Source organism: Phoca vitulina, unplaced genomic scaffold (genome assembly GCF_004348235.1).
Source record: "Phoca vitulina isolate PV1807 unplaced genomic scaffold, GSC_HSeal_1.0 scaffold19, whole genome shotgun sequence".
Classification (NCBI taxonomy): Eukaryota; Metazoa; Chordata; class Mammalia; order Carnivora; family Phocidae; genus Phoca; species Phoca vitulina.
In genome coordinates, this window is record NW_022589722.1 from 8,214,336 (window position 1) to 8,232,579 (window position 18,244).

General features: G+C 41.1%; 1 protein-coding gene across 1 annotated transcript in view; it reads right to left on the reverse strand.

Moving 5' to 3' along the window:
* UBE2N (ubiquitin conjugating enzyme E2 N) overlaps nucleotides 1–17,088 on the reverse strand; it is a 37,934-nt gene extending 20,846 nt beyond the window's left edge. Inside the window, exon 1 of the mRNA XM_032416417.1 lies at nucleotides 16,954–17,088. Within this exon, the coding sequence (XP_032272308.1) occupies nucleotides 16,954–16,983 (30 nt within the window). The 5' untranslated portion in view covers nucleotides 16,984–17,088. The remainder of the gene's footprint in view (nucleotides 1–16,953) is intronic.
* Nucleotides 17,089–18,244: the final 1,156 nt, after the last annotated feature.

The following is an 18,244-nucleotide window of genomic DNA, read 5'->3' on the forward strand; positions in this document are numbered from 1 at the left end:
CAAGTAACAACTTTATATATGTGACAGCTCCCACATGTTCACAGAATCGCCACAGCAAGGATAAGCCTAGCTGCCTGCACACCTCCTAGTACTACCCCGAGTATACACCTCCAAGTGGCTCCTTGCCCTCCACTCTGCAAAGGATAAAAAGATAGCTGGAAGTAAAAGGGCAGTTATGCCAGTTAAGGAAATGCCAACCCCAGAGGGTGCCCATGCAAGCACCTCAGGTCCCTAGATGTCTGGGAACCCTTCCACTTGAAAAGGTAGAAAACACAATGCCCGTATCTGGCAACTAAAATCAAATTCAGGATTCAAAGGGTGGTTTACTCAAAAACACTAATTCGAAAAGATATATGCATCCCTATGTTTACTGTAGCATTAAATAAAATAGCCAAGATATGAAAGCAACCCAAGTATCCATCAATAGATGAATGGAAAAAGAAGATATGGTGTGTGTCTGTGTTTGTGTATATAGTGGAATATTACTTAGCTACAAAGGATGTGATCTTGCCATTTAGACAACATGGATGGACCTAGAGGGCATAATGTTAAGTGAAGTCAGACAGACAAAGATAAATACCATATAATTTCACTCATGTGGAATTTAGGAAGCAAAACAAAAAGAAACAGACCCATAAATACAGAGAATAAACTGATGGTTGCCAGAGGGGATGAGCAAAATGGGTGAAGAGGAATGGGAGATACAGGCTTCCAGTTATGGAATGAATAAGTCACAGAAATAAAAGGTACAGCATAGGGAATATAGTCAACAGTACTATAATAAATAGCACTGTATGGTTACAGATGCTAGCTACACTTGTGAGCATAGCATAAGGTAGAAACTTGTCCAATTCACTGCGCTGTAACACCTGAAACCAATGTTACACTGTGTCAAATATACTTCAATTTTTTTAAAAAGTGGTTTTACTGGTATCAATATGTAAGTTTCACAGACATCAGGACCAACACTATACCAACTAAGATCCACCCTTCCTCACTTTTCAAAGCAGGAGACTACAGCTAGATGCTCTTCAGAGAAATATCTGATAATATGCTCAAAGACAGACAGACCCAAGTGTGAATGACCCAAACAGAATTTCATAATGTGGCAAGATTTTTGAGACTCCCAATCACCATACAACCAACTTCTCCCAAACCACACTTCTCCAGTACCCCTGACAAAAAGATACAGGGTCCAGCAATTTTGCACACAGCTTAGCATTGTAATACTTTGAGGCAACACTTTCACATACATGGGAGTCAAATGAATCTAAAGAAAAAGGTAACCTACAGAAAACAAGATTAAGGAAGGGGACAATACCTGGGATCTCCCTGCCAGAGGATACAAATATCCCTTCTCAATCTTTCTCACTCCCATCACAAAGCTTTTTCAGTAAAGGTAAGACTCTTAATAGTGAGGGATATGGGTAACATTTCTGTACTTTGCAATTAATCACATTTTCTCAAGATATGTGTCTGTTTCCTAACAGAAGCTATATGACAGACTTTATGATATAAAAGTGGCTGATATATACCAACCAGAAAGAATTAAATTTTTTTCAGTCTGCCATAAACAGAGGGAACTGTCTATAATCAGTATAAAGAACAAAGCAGATACTCAACATACAAATACTTGTAATGTTTAAGAAATTAACACACATAATTCATAACCATAATTGGCCTAATGATTCAACTCAAGAAATAAAGAAGCACTTTGGAGTAAAGAAGTGTATGTGTGCACTCAAAGAATATTAAAACTGCTGTAACTTGATTACTCCTAAGAGGGAACATATGCTAATTTTACTTTCTTTTTTCATTGACAGTAGACCTAAATAGCTGCATTTTTTAATACACACCTGTGGGGCACAGGGAACGGAAAGCCTGCTCACCAACTAGGACTGGGTTCTTGGTTGTCAGGGTCCTGCTGCATCCTATCACAGGAAAATCTGCTACAGTAATCCCCACAATGAAGGGAGTCAGCATTGGAATTCTCCACCTTTGTTTATGGCCCTGTTATGGTTAATCCACTATTATCAATTAAGCAGTAGAAAACAGAAAGGCTAATACATATGTGTGTGAACCATCTATAGGCTTTTTAAAAAGTATAGGCTTTAAAAAGATCTATAGGCTTTTTAAAAAGTATATATGGTGCTCAAAACTCTGACCCAGGCAGTGCCAAATATTTTATTTTTCCAATGGTTATGATAAGCATATTAAAATATTTCTTCATCAGCTTTAAAAATTAAGGAAATCCTGCCATTTGCAACAAGGAAATTATGCTAAGTCAGTCAAACACAGAAAGACAAATATGCATGATCTCACGTATGTGTGGAATCTTTAAAAACAAACAAACAGTAGAACAGTGATTACCACAGAGGCTGGAAGGTAGAGGAAAAGGGAAGATATTGATCAGAGAGTAAAATCTTTCAGTTACAAGATGAATAAGTTCTATATACCTAATGTATCATATGTGACAGTTAATAATACCGCATCGCATACTTAAAACTTGCTGAGTAGATCTCAAGTGTCCTTACAGCAACAAAAAAGATAACAATGGAAAGTAACAGATATAAGTTTTTGGTAATCATTTCAAAAGGTATACACATATCAAAACATCATGTTGTACACCTTAAATATACAGTTTGTATTTGTCTAAAAAAAATTTAAACATATTTTTCACTATAATTAATGACTAACAATAGAACCAACATCTGTTTCCAAAAGTGCCTTAAAAGGATCCCAGAAAATAAAGCAAATTACTTAGGGGCACTTGGGTGGCTCAGTTGGTTAAGCGTCCGCCTTTGGCTCAGGTCATGATCCCAGGGTCCTGGGATCAAGCCCCACATCAGGCTCCCTGCTCAGCTGGGAGTCTGCTTCTCCCTCTCCTCCGTGCCCCTCCCCACCTCGAGAGCTCCCCATGCTCTCTCTCTCAAATAAAAAAAATTTTTAAAAAACCAAACTACTTATATTTTATCCCTGATTTTCTTTTCATGAAACCTGTAGAAGTAACAGAAAATAGTATTTCTAATTCTAAACCACCACCTACTTGTTATTAAGAACATAAGATGACTACTGTCAAGGTTTTCCCAAGAGAGTAGAGGAAACAAACCCAAAACACAGAATGCTGGACAGTCACATGTGATGAAGGATGCTTCCCGGCAAACACGGCATAATTCAGAAGTTGGAAAATACATCATGTTGGCTGGTAAGCAGTATCACTATTAGAAGTTATATAAGAAAGGGGAGGGGCGTCTGGGTGGCTCAGTCGTTAAGTGTCTGCCTTCAGCTCAGGTCATGATCCCCGGGTCCTGGGATCGAGCCCCACATCGGGCTCCCTGCTCGGCAGGAAGCCTGCTTCTCCCTCTCCCACTCCGCCTGCTTGTGTTCCCTCTCTCGCTGTGTCTCTCTGTCAAATAAATAAATAAAATCTTTAAAAAAAAAAAAAAAAAAGAAAGGGGAGACAGGAAGGAGATGCCAATGAAGTAATCAAGACAAAAAGGCCAGCTTATATGCCAAGTTAAAAAGTTTGAACTTTACCCTATATACAGTGGAGAGCCACATGATCACATCAATGTTTTTAGAATAATGTGATGGAAGGGGAGGGAGGGAGATGGGTGGGCAGTAAGTGAAGACAGAGAGATGAGTTCTGAGATTATTGCAAAAACAATCAAGGGAGGATGAATAAGGGCCCACATAAAAAGACAACTGGAAGAAGACAGGAATGGGTTAGGAGAAGCCAGAAACATTTCTGAGGCTGAATCCATCGGGGGCTTACTAGCAAACTGAACGTGGAAACGAAGGAAGGGGAGGGAAGAGGAGGAATAAATCTCAGGCAACTAGGTTAATGTTGACATAATAAAGAAGAAACACTAAGTGTTTCATGAGGAGAGACAGCAAAATGAATACATTCTGTTAAAAAAAAAAAAAAAAGGTTGATTTAAAAATGTCTGCAGGAGACAGAGACTACGGACTCTGAGAAACAGAGAGTTCCAGAGGGGACGGTGGGGGGGGGATGGGTTAGCCTGGTGATGGGTATTAAAGAGGGCACGTACTGAATGGAGCACTGGGTGTTATACGCAAACAATGAATCATGGAACACTACATCAAAAACTGATGATGTAATGTATGGTGATTAACAATAAAATAAAATTTTTCTAAAAAAGTCTGCAAGACATCTAAGCGGAGATAAAAAGTAGGCATTTGGAGACCTGAAATTCAGCACTAGATTTTAGAATCACTGATCAATGTGGACTGAAGCCAGGTAAAAGTAAATAAAGGTGTTCAGAAGAATATATAATGAGAAAAGGTTCAAGGTCTGAACCCCAGGAGAACATAAACATTTAAAGGCTTTAAAACTATCAAAGCTGATAGGATACAGGCCTGCATACTAGTTATACTGGAAAAGTATACATTTATTTCAGAATAATGCTAACTACTCGGCATTTATGTTTTGTTTTTTTTTTAATTGCCTAAGAGCCAGTTTAAAAGCCAAAAGGGACAATCAGTTCCAGGATTATGCGAACATGGCTTTTTCTAACTGTTTCAAATTCTGCCCAAAGGGATCATATAATCATCAAGTTTTAAAACAGGAATTAGAAATAACTGAGGCCTGGGGGAAATGACTTGGCCAAGGTCACAAAGTTTCTTAAACCTTGAGATAAGAATAAAAGTCAGTGCTGATCCTTAACCATTATTCACCAGCATTAGCTTAATTTTCTGTGTCCAGCAATCAAGTCCAATCTTCAAAGATAAAGATTTATGACCACTAAAAAAAAAAAAAAAAAAAAAAAGATTTACTACCACTGACAATTTTTTTTAAAAATAATGGTGCACAAGGCTGAAGAATATTTCTTAAATGTTCTAAAGGAATGTAGTTTTCAAATATGACTAGTTTTGGGGAACCAATACAGACTATTTACCTTATAAAACTACTGCTTTGCTTCATTCAGCATTGTCATTTCTTAAAAGTTATTTACTCAGAAAACTTCAGCTAAAAACTTTAAAAGGGAATGAAGTACTGATACATGCTATAATGTGAACCTTGAAAACATGCTAAGTGAAAGAAGCCAGACACAAAAAGTCATGTATTATATGATTCCATTTATATGAAAAGTCCAAAACAGACGAAACCAGAGAGACAGAAAGATAAGCAGTTCTCAAGGGTTGAGGAACTAGGGGGGTGGACAGTGACTGCTAATGAGTATAGGGTTTCTTTTCGGGGTGACAAAAATGTTGTGGAATTAGTGGTGATGGTTGCAAAACTTTCTGAATTATTAAAACCCACTGAATGTACATTTTAAATGGATGAGTCTTATGATATGAGTTATATTTCAAAAAAATAAATGAAGCATTTAGGTTTTCCTTCCATATTCAGTAAGATGTTAGCCATTTCATCTATAAACTGAAGACTGAAATAGCAAAAGAAAATGAAGGGGGAAAATATCCATATTAATTATTTTGGTATATAACATACTTAGTATATTAATTGAATTTCCAAAATGACACATTCATAAAACACTTCTGAAGAAAAAAACTTTTTCAAATTAAGACTGCATTTAAAGTGTCTGTGTACCAAGCAAAGAAGTGCTGACTCATGTTACAGCTTCAGCACTGCTCAAATATCTTCCTGGAGTTTGATATGTCTAACCTGGAATGACATTCTACTCCCCCCGCCACACCTCACTTTTCTACTTACCCTTCAAAATTTAGCTCAAATGTCACCCCACTAAAAATATCCCTCCCTAAACCTATCTTGATGGTTTCCCCACCCTGGACTGTCATGTCTTTGGTGTTCCCATTGACACCTTTGCTTTCTATGTATGAGAAGGTACTGGCTATGTGATTTTACTTGTATCTTGTGTCCCCCACATTCTAATCATCTTTGCATTGAAGCCAAGCATACCCAAGGCCTTCGTTTCTGCAAGGTGCACATAAAAATCATGTGGAGATCTTAAAACATAACAAAAAACATGCTGGGCTGCTATATGTTAAATTTACAAATGCCACAGATAATTCTGATGCACAACCATAAATTAAGTACTCAGATTATAAACAAGTGTTCACAGAAAATGTCTTCTAGTTCCTACCACCCAAAACTGCGGTCCCAATTAAACTGGGAGAAGATTCTGGTAGGAAATAGGCAAGGTTTGGCCAAGAATTCACTGATCTCTAATCACATCAGTGGCAGGAACCTGAATGGAGCCTGCAGCACTTTCAGTTTAACCCTTTCCTGACGGGCACCAATAAAGACAGGGTGGACAGAGTGCTTTATTTGAAAAAATGTTACTTAATGGGAATAGCTCTTTTACAGCTAAGGGTAAGAAATTTCAAGCTTTATAGCTATAAATCACTGTGCCTCCAACTGTGAAAAATATCTTTTCTAAAAAGCCAAAGCAAGAATTATAGCATGTGCAGGCGTGTAGGGGACTTATACTGGAACAGCGCTTGTCCTTCTCTCCAAATGGGAGTGAGGAAATTAACTCAGGTACAAACACCCTCCCTGGGTTGAAAACACAAAATTCCATTTAATATATAAAGGAGTGTAAGATAATTCTAATCTATTTTTAGGCTTACTGAATGAAAAAATTCTTGTTTAAAATTAACATTAGAGGGGCGCCTGAGTGGCTCAGTTGTTAAGCGTCTGCCTTCAGCTCAGGTCATGATCCCACAAGCCCTGCATCCGGCTCCCTGCTCAGCGGGAAGCCCGCTTCTCCCTCTCCCACTCCCCCTGCTTGTGTTTCCTCTCCCACTGTCTCTCTCTTCCAAATAAATAAAATCTTAAAAGAAAAAAAAGGAAAAAAATTAACATTAGAGAGGTTATGCTCTGATGCAGTGATACCTCAAATGTATTTTGCTGGTAAGAAACAGCAGGAAAGAGAGGAATAGCTGCTCTTCAGTTCCTTGTCACCCGAACCACAGACTTCCCCAAATCAAAGAATCCAGGAGGGCAAGAGAGGAATACACCACCCCAGACCAAAGTCATTCCATCTTAAGTGAAACTATTCTAAACAGGGACTCACTTGTGCAAAAGCCTCTAATTAAACTACAATAAGGAGACTTCTGATGAAAAACAAGAAAGCTAAACACTTAGATTCTGCAATGAAATGTTTTTCCACTTCATTTGTCCAAATGATCATACAAACACTGCCAGTTATTATCTAGGGGCAGATAAGCTCTGGTGCATTTCATCTACAGCACCTGCTGTCCATAGATTTAGATTGCCTAAGTTCATATCACAGCTCCACCACCACTTAACCTCTCTGTGCAGGTTTCCACATCTGTAACGCAGGGCTAAAATTAATATTCATATCATAGGTTTGCTGTCAGAATTAAATAAATTAATGCATGTAACATGCTTAGAACAGTGCCTAGCACATAGTAAGTGTTCAATAAAAGATGTCTTACATAATAAAAACTATATGACCAATCTCACTTCAGGAACAGTTGTCACACCACACTCTGGTGAATGATTCACACACTGTCTGAATTTAACAATTCAAAATTCTTTGCCCAACAGTTTTTGATTCCAACTCTCTAAACTTAGTAATTAGACAGTAATACTTTTTTTTTTTTTTTTAAGATTTTATTTATTTATTTGACAGAGAGCACAAGTAGGCAGAGTGACAGGCAGATGGAGAAACAGGCTCTCCGCTGAGCAGGGAGCCGGATGTGGGGCTCGATCCCAAGACCCCAGGATCATGACCTGAGCCAAAAGCAGCCGCTTAACGGACTGAGCCACCCAGGCGCCCCATAGACAGTAATACTTCTTGATAGGATCCTAATAATTACATAAGACACTATCCATCACACATACTAGATTCCTGGAATATGGTATACTTTTGTGTACTCTTTCTCTTCCTCTTTTTCTCCTTCCAGCTTTCCTATCTGCTATTCCATCTACCCAAAACTCATTCTCCCTCCTTCAACTTTGTTTTTTTTTTAAGATTTTATTTATTTATTTGACAGAGAGAGAGAGAGCACAAGCAGGGGGAGAAGGAGAAGCAGGCTCCCCGTGGAGCAGGGAGCCCAATGCGGCACTCGATCCCAGGACCCTGGAATTGTGACCCGAGCAGAAAGGAGCGGCTTAACCGACTAGCCACTCAGGCGCCCCTCCCTCCTTCAACTTTAAAAACATTCCCACAACTTTACTATCCTTCATCCTCAGACTATGGTAAATCCCATGTGTATCTTTTCTCATAACACACCTCACTTTAATTTCTTGTTTCATGACTGAGTTTTCCCTTAGATAGTGATGCACTTCTTGTTCACCAGGCTTAGTGCTAAATACATATTATGCATCCAGTAAATGTCCATTTATTTGAACTGAAAATGTCTTAAGAATGGACCAAAAAAAGGGATAATAAAAAAGCAGAGAAATCGCAATTTCATAGAAGAATGAAATTTGGCCTTGGGCTCTTACTAGCTTAGTAAAGTCACTTTTGTCCCTGCCCTATAGTAAGAGAAGGGGATGGTAATCCCAACTGTCCTTAAGGGTCATAAATACACAGAGACTTTATGGGAATAACATTTTCCTTAGTATAAATTTTTTTTTTTTTTTTTTTTTTAAGATTTCATCCATTTATTCATGAGAGACAGAGAGAGAGAGAGACAGAGACAGAGGGAGAAGCAGGCTCCCCGCGGAGCAGGGAGCCCGATGCGGGACTCGATCCCAGGACCCCGGGATCACGACCCGAGCCGAAGGCAGACGCTTAACCGACTGAGCCACCCAGGCGTCCCAGTATAAATTATTTTTAAAAATCTTAAAAAGTTGTAAATAAAGGCACCCATAGTCTCAAGACACAAAGATAACATCTGTAATGCTTCTTTCTAGTATTTTCCTGACTACAATGCCTTTAATCACTAGACTGTAAAGACTTTGAAAATAAAAACAGATTTGCTCAAAACAGACCAAATTACTGATCAAGACATACTGAAAACTAAAGAAGTTTGAAAATCTGAACAGATTAGCCAAAAAGCAAAATACATCAACATCAGATTCTGAAAACAATGTCTAAAAGCACTTAAGGGCCCTTGGCTGGCTCAGTCAGCAGGGCATGTGACTCTTGACCTCAAGGTCATGAGTTCGAGCCCCACGTTGGGCACAGAGATTACTTATTTATCAATAAATAAAATAAAATAACTTTAAATTATAGCTGAATCCTAATCATTTAGAAACATCTGAGTTGCAGGCCATATCAGAATAATAAAAATTTTTATTTCTAAGTATCCTTAAGGGATTTTCGAATAGCTACAACCAGGATTTTAAAAACATAAAATACCATGAATAGTGTGGTATAGCTCTTGAAAGAATGACTAATAAAGAAGTCTTTCTGTTGATTCTCTGAGGGCTTTTTACCAGTTATCCAGTTCTTCCAATCACACAATAATGGTTTCTGCCACCAGAGATGTTAGCGCCACAGTTCTCAGACTATGGTAATCCTACATCCTATCTAATCCACAAATTAAAGATAACTATTTAACATTTCAAAAACAAACAAAAAAATACTTAAGCACTTTTAGAAGTTGCTAAGATTTCAAGGGAAGTTAACTGATTCCCTATTACTCCATCTCCTAATTTATATATCCATGCTGATGTCTTTCATATACATTTGCAAAGAAAATTTCAACTGTATAATAAAATAACAATCTAACACATGTTTCATACAAAAAAGGAATATTTCTTGATATAAAATTACTACATATGCCTTTCAGATCTATTTTGTTTTTAGAAAGTAAAATTATATAATAATTAGGCACCTACATCAAAACTGATGACTACAATTGTAATGCCCAAAGCCCCTAGTGAATGCTATCCTCATTCCCTTGTTTCTGGTATTTATTTCTCTAGTGCATAAAACATCTATTACTCACAGTAACAGATTTAAATGTATGTTCACAATCCATACTACCTCAATCTGTAGTACAACTTATTTGCTTCTTAAAATCATTTTCACACAAGTAAACCATCCTACAGGGTATAGGGAAAAAAGCGAAGTTACCAACTTGCAGCAGAATCCTAGTCATCCAAATTCTTTGGCCTACAGACTCATCAGAGAAGGAAAAAGATGGGCATCCTCTAATGTATAAAACTCTATAGCTATAAGTGGTCACAGTGTGGAAAAAATTTAGAACTTCTGCAAAGCGAATGCATATTATCTCTGATGCCATAGTTACATAGAATGGTAGATAGTCAGAAGTGTTTGATATTTTGACAAAACTCAATTTCTAATGTGAGAGTTGATCAACCTGGACTAAAGAAAGTGCTTGACACAGAGAAGCTTAAAAAAAAACATTCAACTGCTTTTTTTAATTTACTTTCAATTATGCCCACATTTCATAATCAAAACATTATGCAGTAAATTAAACAGTATCCTTATAACCTGAAAAAAAAATTTTTTTTTAAAGACTTTGACAGAGACAGAGAAAGACAGCGAGAGAGGGAACACAAGCAGGGGGAGTGGGAGTGGGAGAAGCAGGCCTTCTGCCGAGCAGGGAGCCCGATGTGGGACTCGATCCCAGGACCCGGGGATCATGACCCGAGCCGAAGGCAGACGCTTAACGACTCAGCCACCCAGGCGCCCTATAACCTGAAAATGTAATCACTACCAAAAGTAGTCCAGGGATTCTTAACTTGGAATCCATGGAGACAAAGAGGATTCACAAATAAGCCTGTCAAGAACCTGAATCCCCAGAAGTCATATACAAAAAATATGGTTTATTATTCTAGAATGGTCAAAAAAAAAAGTGTTTTTTTTTTAAGATTTATTTGAAGAGAGAGAGAGAGACCACGAAGGGAGGGAGGGGGAGAGGGAAGGACAGAATCTCAAGCAGATGCCCCACTGAGCATGGAGCTGGAAGCAGGGCTTGATCTCATGACCTGAGGTGAGATCAAGAGTCAGACGCCTAACCAACTGAGCCACCCAGGCGACCCAAAAAAATTCTTAACAGCAAATTCTTAAACTGGGACAACAACCAAGAGACAAGAACCATACTGTTCCTGGTCAAGTTTTTACTATAAGAGTTTATCAGTTTCCTAAGGATGTTTTAACTACATATAACAAGTCCATCCTCATCATGTTAGATTTTCATGCCTTTTTTTAAATGGGAAAAAACTGGGGCGCCTGGGTGGCTCAGATGGTTGGGCGTCTGCCTTCGGCTCAGGTCATGATTCCAGGGTCCTGGGATCGAGCCCCGCATCGGGCTTTCTGCTCGGCGGGGAGCCTGCTTCTCCCTCTCCCTCTGTCTCCCCCCTGCTCATGCTCTCTCTCTCTCCGTATCTGTGTGTCTCAAATGAATAAATGAAATCTTAAAATAAATAAATAAATAAATAAATAAATAAAAAAAAATAAATGGGAAAAAATTATCGGTCAGACTTTCAAGGCTCAAAAATAGGGCCAGTTATCTGAATCACTTTTCTCACTAAAAACTACCTTATGTACTAGAACAGATATCAAATGAATGGCTTTTAGTGATAGGAAAAAAGTGGTATCTGTATTTTTAAAAATTACAATTATTAAAGTAAAAAGTATATAGAACTCAAGTTCAATGCTGAGTCAGACCATATGGAGTTTTTACCAAACAGATGAATAAATTCTAGGAAAGACTGGTGAAAATCTATTCTGAGCAGGTTGGTTTGCCAGGTTTTAATCAAATAAGTCAACTCCTTGAGTAGTTAACTATTGTTCTCAAAGCTGTATTTTACTGTCTTCACGATTAACTTTGAGAAGACGAACATCATTCTGTTAAAGTAACATGTAAACTGTAAATCTTTTTTTTTTTTTAAAGATTTTATTTATGTAGGGGCGCCTGGGTGGCTCAGTTGGTTAAGCGACTGCTTTCGGCTCAGGTCATGATCCTGGAGTCCCTGGATCGAGTCCCGCATCGGGCTCCCTGCTCAGCAGAGAGTCTGCTTCTCCCTCTTACCCTCCCCCCTCTCATGTGCTCTCTCTCTCTCATTCTCTCTCTCTCAAATAAATAAATAAAATCTTTAAAAAAAAAAAAAAAAGATTTTATTTATGTATTTGACAGAGAGAGACATAGCGAGAGAGGGAACACAAGCAGGGGGAGTGGGAGAGGGAGAGGGAGAAGCAGGCTTCCTGACGAGCAGGGATCCTGATGTGGGGCTCGATCCCAGGACTCTGGGATCATGACCCAAGCCGAAGGCAGACGCTTAACGACTGAGCCACCCAGGCGCCCCTAAACTGTAAATCTTAAATAAATTATTGACCAAGGCCACAACTACAGATCTCACTTATCTGCTCCCAAAGTAACTCTAATTCTTTATGAGGAACCAATTAGGAAGGACTTCTTATTTTAGTTTCTTTTAACCTACGTGATTTTAAGCTTTAATTGCTCAGTCACTTTTAGAGACTAAAAGAGTTCTGGCCGAGGAGACAGAAAAAAGCAAATTCTAAAATTCTAGCAAAACAAAGAACTGCCAAGATTCAGTGTAACTCACACTTGTGCAAAATACCACTAACTATAAAACCATTCATCACAGCATTTTGTATAGCAAATTTTGGAGACAATCTAAATCAGCAATAAACAATTGGTTAAATTAAGGTCTAACTACATGGTTCCACAAAAAACCCCTTTAAAAATGAGTCGCCTCAAAGATATATTGGTGGGGGCAGGGCGCCTGGGTGGCTCAGTTGGTTAAGCGACTGCCTTCCGCTCAGGTCATGATCCTGGTGTCCCAGGATCGAATCCCACATGGGGCTCCCTGCTCAGCAGGGAGTCAGCTTCTCCCTCTGATCCTCCTCGCTCTCATGCTGTCTCTCATTCTCTCGCTCTCAAATAAATAAAATCTTTAAAAAAAAATAAAAAAAAAAGATAGATTGGTGGGGGGCGAGGAGATTAAAGTATTTGCATCAGGAGGAGGGGAATAGGCCTAAATATACATACTAAATCTCTCTGGTCTTTCTGGAAGAATACACAATAAAAATAATGGTTGTCTGGGCAGGCAAGTGGAATGCTGATGAGAGAGTCTTTAACTTTCTCCATGTACCTGTTAGAACCTTTCAAATGCTGCACTCCATGTATTTCCTATTAGACAAAATAAAAAATTGATTTTTTAATGAATTAGAGATTAACTTTCAGCTCAGAGATTAACTTTTAGCTCAGACATTGATTTAGATAGAAATCTACTAAGCAATAACGTCAAATTATGATATAGAATAACTCTCCTAAAACTTTCTTCCAAAGATTGAAGCACATTCATTCATTCATTCAATATTTCAGTGCCTACTACACTACATCCTCTAGGGATTAGAGCAATGCCCAAGTCATCTAAGAATCCCTGCCTTCGTGGAGCTTTAGTAGGCGCAGAGATAAAGAATAAATAATATAACTTCAAATAGTGGTAAGTGCTATAGAGAGGAGAGGAGGAAATATGGGGATAATGAGGAACTCTAAGGGAGGGGGAGAGGAAAACTGTGTTTTGGGATAATTAAGGTAGACCTCTCTGAGGATGACATGTGAGCCAAGAACTGAACGATACGCCAAAACAGGTAATGTAGTAAACAGAAGGAAAGCCCTGTGACTGGAACAAACTTAGCCTCTTATTGTTCAGACTGAGCAAAGCAACACTGTGGTTACAGTAGAGGGACCCAAGGACAGACATGCAGGAGATGACCTCAGAGGTAGGCAGATGCAAGGAAGGCCTTGTAACTACGGGGGAAAAAGTCAAGATTTTATTCTAAGTGTGATGGAGAACCTTTGTAGAGTTGAGAAGGGGAGTGATATGATCTATATTTTTAGAAAGTAACACTAGCTGCTGCTTAGGAGACTAATACAGTAGGCTAGGCAACAAATGATGGAATTGAACAGTGGTTTCAGAGAGATGGGTAAATGTAGCTGATTAAGAATATATTTTGAAAGTTGATGCCCTAGGGAATTTGCTACTGGACTGTATATGGGAATCTGAGTAGGACAAGAAATGAGTGAATAGTAATTCAAAAAAATCATCTTATATCTGTATAGTTAATTAAAGTTATCAAAGTATATTTACATACATTGTCATTTCATAATAACAAGAGGCAGGGGAAGGTCACACTGGGTCAAGATCCAAGTTCTGTCCCTTGCCAGTTTTAAGACCCTAAGAAAGTCATCTGAATGGGTTTCTAGACTATAAAGGTAATCTACTTCACAAGATCAAGATCTACAAGTATTAAATGCTATAAGACTTTTGTAAATGCAGGAGCACCTGGCTGGCTCAGTTGGTGGAGCATGCGACTCTTGATGTCAGGGTTGTGGATTCAAGCCCCACGTTGGGTGTAGAGATTACTTAAAAATAAAATCTTAAAAAAAAAAAAAAAGAATTTTGCAAATGTAAATAATGACCAGTTGGAGGTAAACAGCATCCTATTAACAGCTGTCCAATGAAAGATGGTGTGTTCCTACAATTCAGGACAGTACAGCTACCTACCCTGCACCACCACCACCAGCATATTCCACATAGAATCCTGTATTGCGGATGACAAAAAAGAGGCAAACTTTTTAAAAATTCTGATTAAAAAACAAACGTTTTCGGGTACCCATGTTGCTTAGTAGGCTGAGCTTCCAACTCTTGGTTTCGGCTCAGGTCATGATCTTACGGGTCTTGGGATCGAGCCCAGTCTGGGACTCCGTGCTCAGCGGGGAAACTGCTTGAGAGTCTCTCCCTCTGCCCTCCCCCCACTCATTCTGCACACATTCTCTCAAATAAACAAATCTTAAAAAAATTTTTTTCACTGATTATGGGAAAATATACACAATACAATGGTAAGCACTAGAAAACACATTATAGTCTTGTAATCTTTCCTAGGGATTGGAGAAAACAGTTCTTTTAAGCTAAGCTATAAATGACCATTAAAGTAAAACCACCTAACTTTTCCAAGATAAAACCCAAATGAAGTCACCTTTTATTAAAGAGGTGCTATCAACAAGATACTGTAAAATTAAGACCATATTTATGAATTATCACTGAATTGGTTAAAATAGTAAAATGAAAATACCTAGTGTAAACTAAATTGTGTGCCAAAAAAACTGAATTATGAGGACTTCAATTCACTGCCATAAATCATTTCTGTAACTTTATTAAAGAAGGTTTCACAGAATTTATTTTTCCATCCAAGGCTTTCATATTACCGCAGAGTATGTCCAGAATCAAGCAAAACTTGAAAAAATGTTAAATCTTTAGTTCATTATGTATTTTGGAGAATTATTACAAATATCAATTTGTAGTATGTAGTCAATAAATAACCTGAATACAGGAAACAAAAATTTGAAGACATCTGGTGTACAGCTAGATCCCCCCCATCTCTCATTTTCAACTGGGGCTTCAACAAACATGATTGGGGTCATGTGAGGAAAACCACATTGTAAGGACCATCCAACGCATACAGCAATTTAACTGCCTTGGACAGAGTCTGAGACAAATCCATAATACAAATTTTGCACTATAAAAGTTCACATTAGACTGCACCACACAATGACAATCTATGCTACTTCTCTAATTTCTAAGAATTTCTACCTTATAAAAAGTCTTATTTCGGGGCGCCTGGGTGGCTCAATCGTTAAGCGTCTGCCTTTGGCTCGGGTCATGATCCCAGGGTGCTGGGATCGAGCCCCGAATCGGGCTCCCTGCTCAGCGGGAAGCCTGCTTCTCCCTCCCCTACTCCCCCTGCTTGTGTTCCCTCTCTTGCTGTCTCTCTCAAATAAATAAAATCTTAAAAAAAAAAAAAAAGTCTTATTTCTCCAAATCAAGCAACTCTAGGTCAGAGACATCCCCCCATCTCAGATATATTTAAGTTGCACGAAGCACTGCACAATACATCACCCATTAAAAGATCTTGAATTTAGTATGCATCTCCCCTCAAACTTCAGAACAAGCTAGATTAAATACACGTTCACCAGGTTATATAAAGGAAATGATGCTGCAATTTAGTCACTTTAACTCGCATATTAAGGAACACAGAAGTTCAACTAAAATTTTCATTAAAAATGACAAGAAATTTCAACGTTTTGCTTTTATGTATTGCAAGAAATACCGTACATCTGAGGACCTGATATTATGTAAAGGATTTACAAAACCAATATGTCCATTTTTCATAGTTCCATATGTATTGGAACAGCTTAAACATTAAAGTGCATAAAATCGAGAGGCAAAGGATTTCACCAAGTCCCCCATACCTGCTCTGCCCCTCCCCCCCATGTTGTGTTAAACTATTTCCTCTGAGCAGAAACCGCTCTCAAAGAGTTTGCCAACCAGAGTAAAATCACTTCACAGAGAGAACGAGCGAAAACATATTTAAAAGAGAGGAGATAACGAAAGCGAGGGCAGAGGGGCGCGCAGCCTCATGTCCCTCGACCCCCGCAGCCTGCGGCGAACATGTGCCTACGGCGGCAGGACGCGCGGCCCTCCCGGAGCCGCCTCCCGGGGCACAGGGCCCCGCCCGGCATCACGCTCCTGGTTCATTCATTCTGGACCCGGGGCTTCCGCACCCCCGCGCTCCCGCCCGGTCCGAAAGAAGGCTCCAGGGCCGAGGGGCTGTGTCGGGCCACAACTCCCGCCCGGAGTCCGGGCCCCGCCGCGATTCGCGCGCGCCCGCGGCCTCCTCCCGGGTGGTCTGGGAGGCCGCGGAGGCCCGCGCCGGCCCGCGCCCAAGACTAGAACCCCGCAACCCCGCGGCCCCACCCTCCGCCAGGGTGCAGGCCAGGCCTTCCCCGCCCGCAGGGCGGCCACAGGGAAGCCCCCGGGCCCCGCCGCCTGGCTGCCCCATCGCGGCCGGAAGTCTCTCCAGAGCCCCCTCCCCAGCGCCTGACTTCCCTCGCCGCCACAGCCAGACCCTCTCCGCGCTGGCCTGGGGCCTCCCAGCGCGGGCCACGGGCCCGAGGAAGGGAGGAGCCGCGCCGCGCGGTCTGCCAAGCCGCCAAGAGCAAAGCGCAGAGCCGGGGGTTGGCCTGGGCGGTTACCTTGATAATCCTGCGGGGCAGCCCGGCCATCTTGTCAGATCCCGAGTTCGGCCTCTGGTCTCGACTCCGGCTCCGCTCGCCTCACGCACGAGTGGAAGTCCAGGGCTCCACTTCCGGGGGACGTTGCCGCGCCCGCCGCCGCCGCCGCTGCCGGCGCCGCCGCCGCCGAGGCCCCTCGGGAAATGTAGTCCTTGCTCGTGCGCGGGCGGGCTTCCCTAGGACCTGGCCCCCTCCCCCGCGTTCCCCGCCCCAGCCCCGGCCTGGGGGTGGCGGAAGTGACGAGCCCCGGCGGGGCAGGGACTTGGGGGAGGAGGCGCGAGGCGGCGCGGAGCTCTGGCGCTCGTGGCCGAGCCCGCCGCGCGACGGGGGGATTACGCGGGCGACGCCCCGCAGGCCTCTTACCGCGGCCACGCCTGCGCCAGTGGGCGACGTAACAGAGGCCCAGCCGCGGGCACAGCCCATTCATTCATCCGTTCGTTTGTTCGTTCATTCAACGTTTTGCGTTGCGCGCGGCGGCAGCGGGGAACGACTCGGGTTAAATTGAGCCGCGGGCTCCTTCCTCAAAGGGAGGTGGAAGACTGCAACTCAGTAGCCATACTCCCGAATGCGGGTCTCGGAAGTTATCCAGGGAAACCCTAGTCATAGAGTTTTGATATTTAAATTTTGGTTTTTAAATTTCACGTAAATCGGGCCCCTTAAGCTCAGGGAAGGCTGAAAGAAAGGGTCTGGAGAGAGTTGGGGTGCAGGGAATTGGCTTCTGAACGCAGAGTTGCTAGCTGGAGGAATGACCGAGGACAGGATTAGAGAGCCCAGAGCAATCCCTGAGAGAGGGATTACCCGTGGAGCGCAGGGCCCTAAAGGAAGATTAGAGTGGCGATGCCTGAAAATGGGACTGTTGGAGAAGCATTTTGTGACATTTGATGACTGCTTGCTTGCTCTGGGATAGGCTTTTCACAGGTATTATTTTACTTCACAGCAATCTTAAGAAGGTGTCTCTACAATGAGGCTCAGAAATGTCAACTAATTTTTTCCAAGGTTATGCAGGAGAAAATGGAGCTGTTTTGACCCCGAGCAGGTCTCCCAAAACATGGACCCCTGATTGCTTAACCACAGTGTTTCCTAGCACAGCACAAAGGTAGATGGTGAGTAAGGATGTGCCAGGTGCTGTGCTGGGGGGTGAGAATACAAAGACAACACTGACTGCCTTCCAGTCCAATAGAGAAGAGAGACAAGTAATTAATTACAACCCAGTGTGTTAATGGCTATAGTAGAGGTTCCTCCAAGGCGCTAT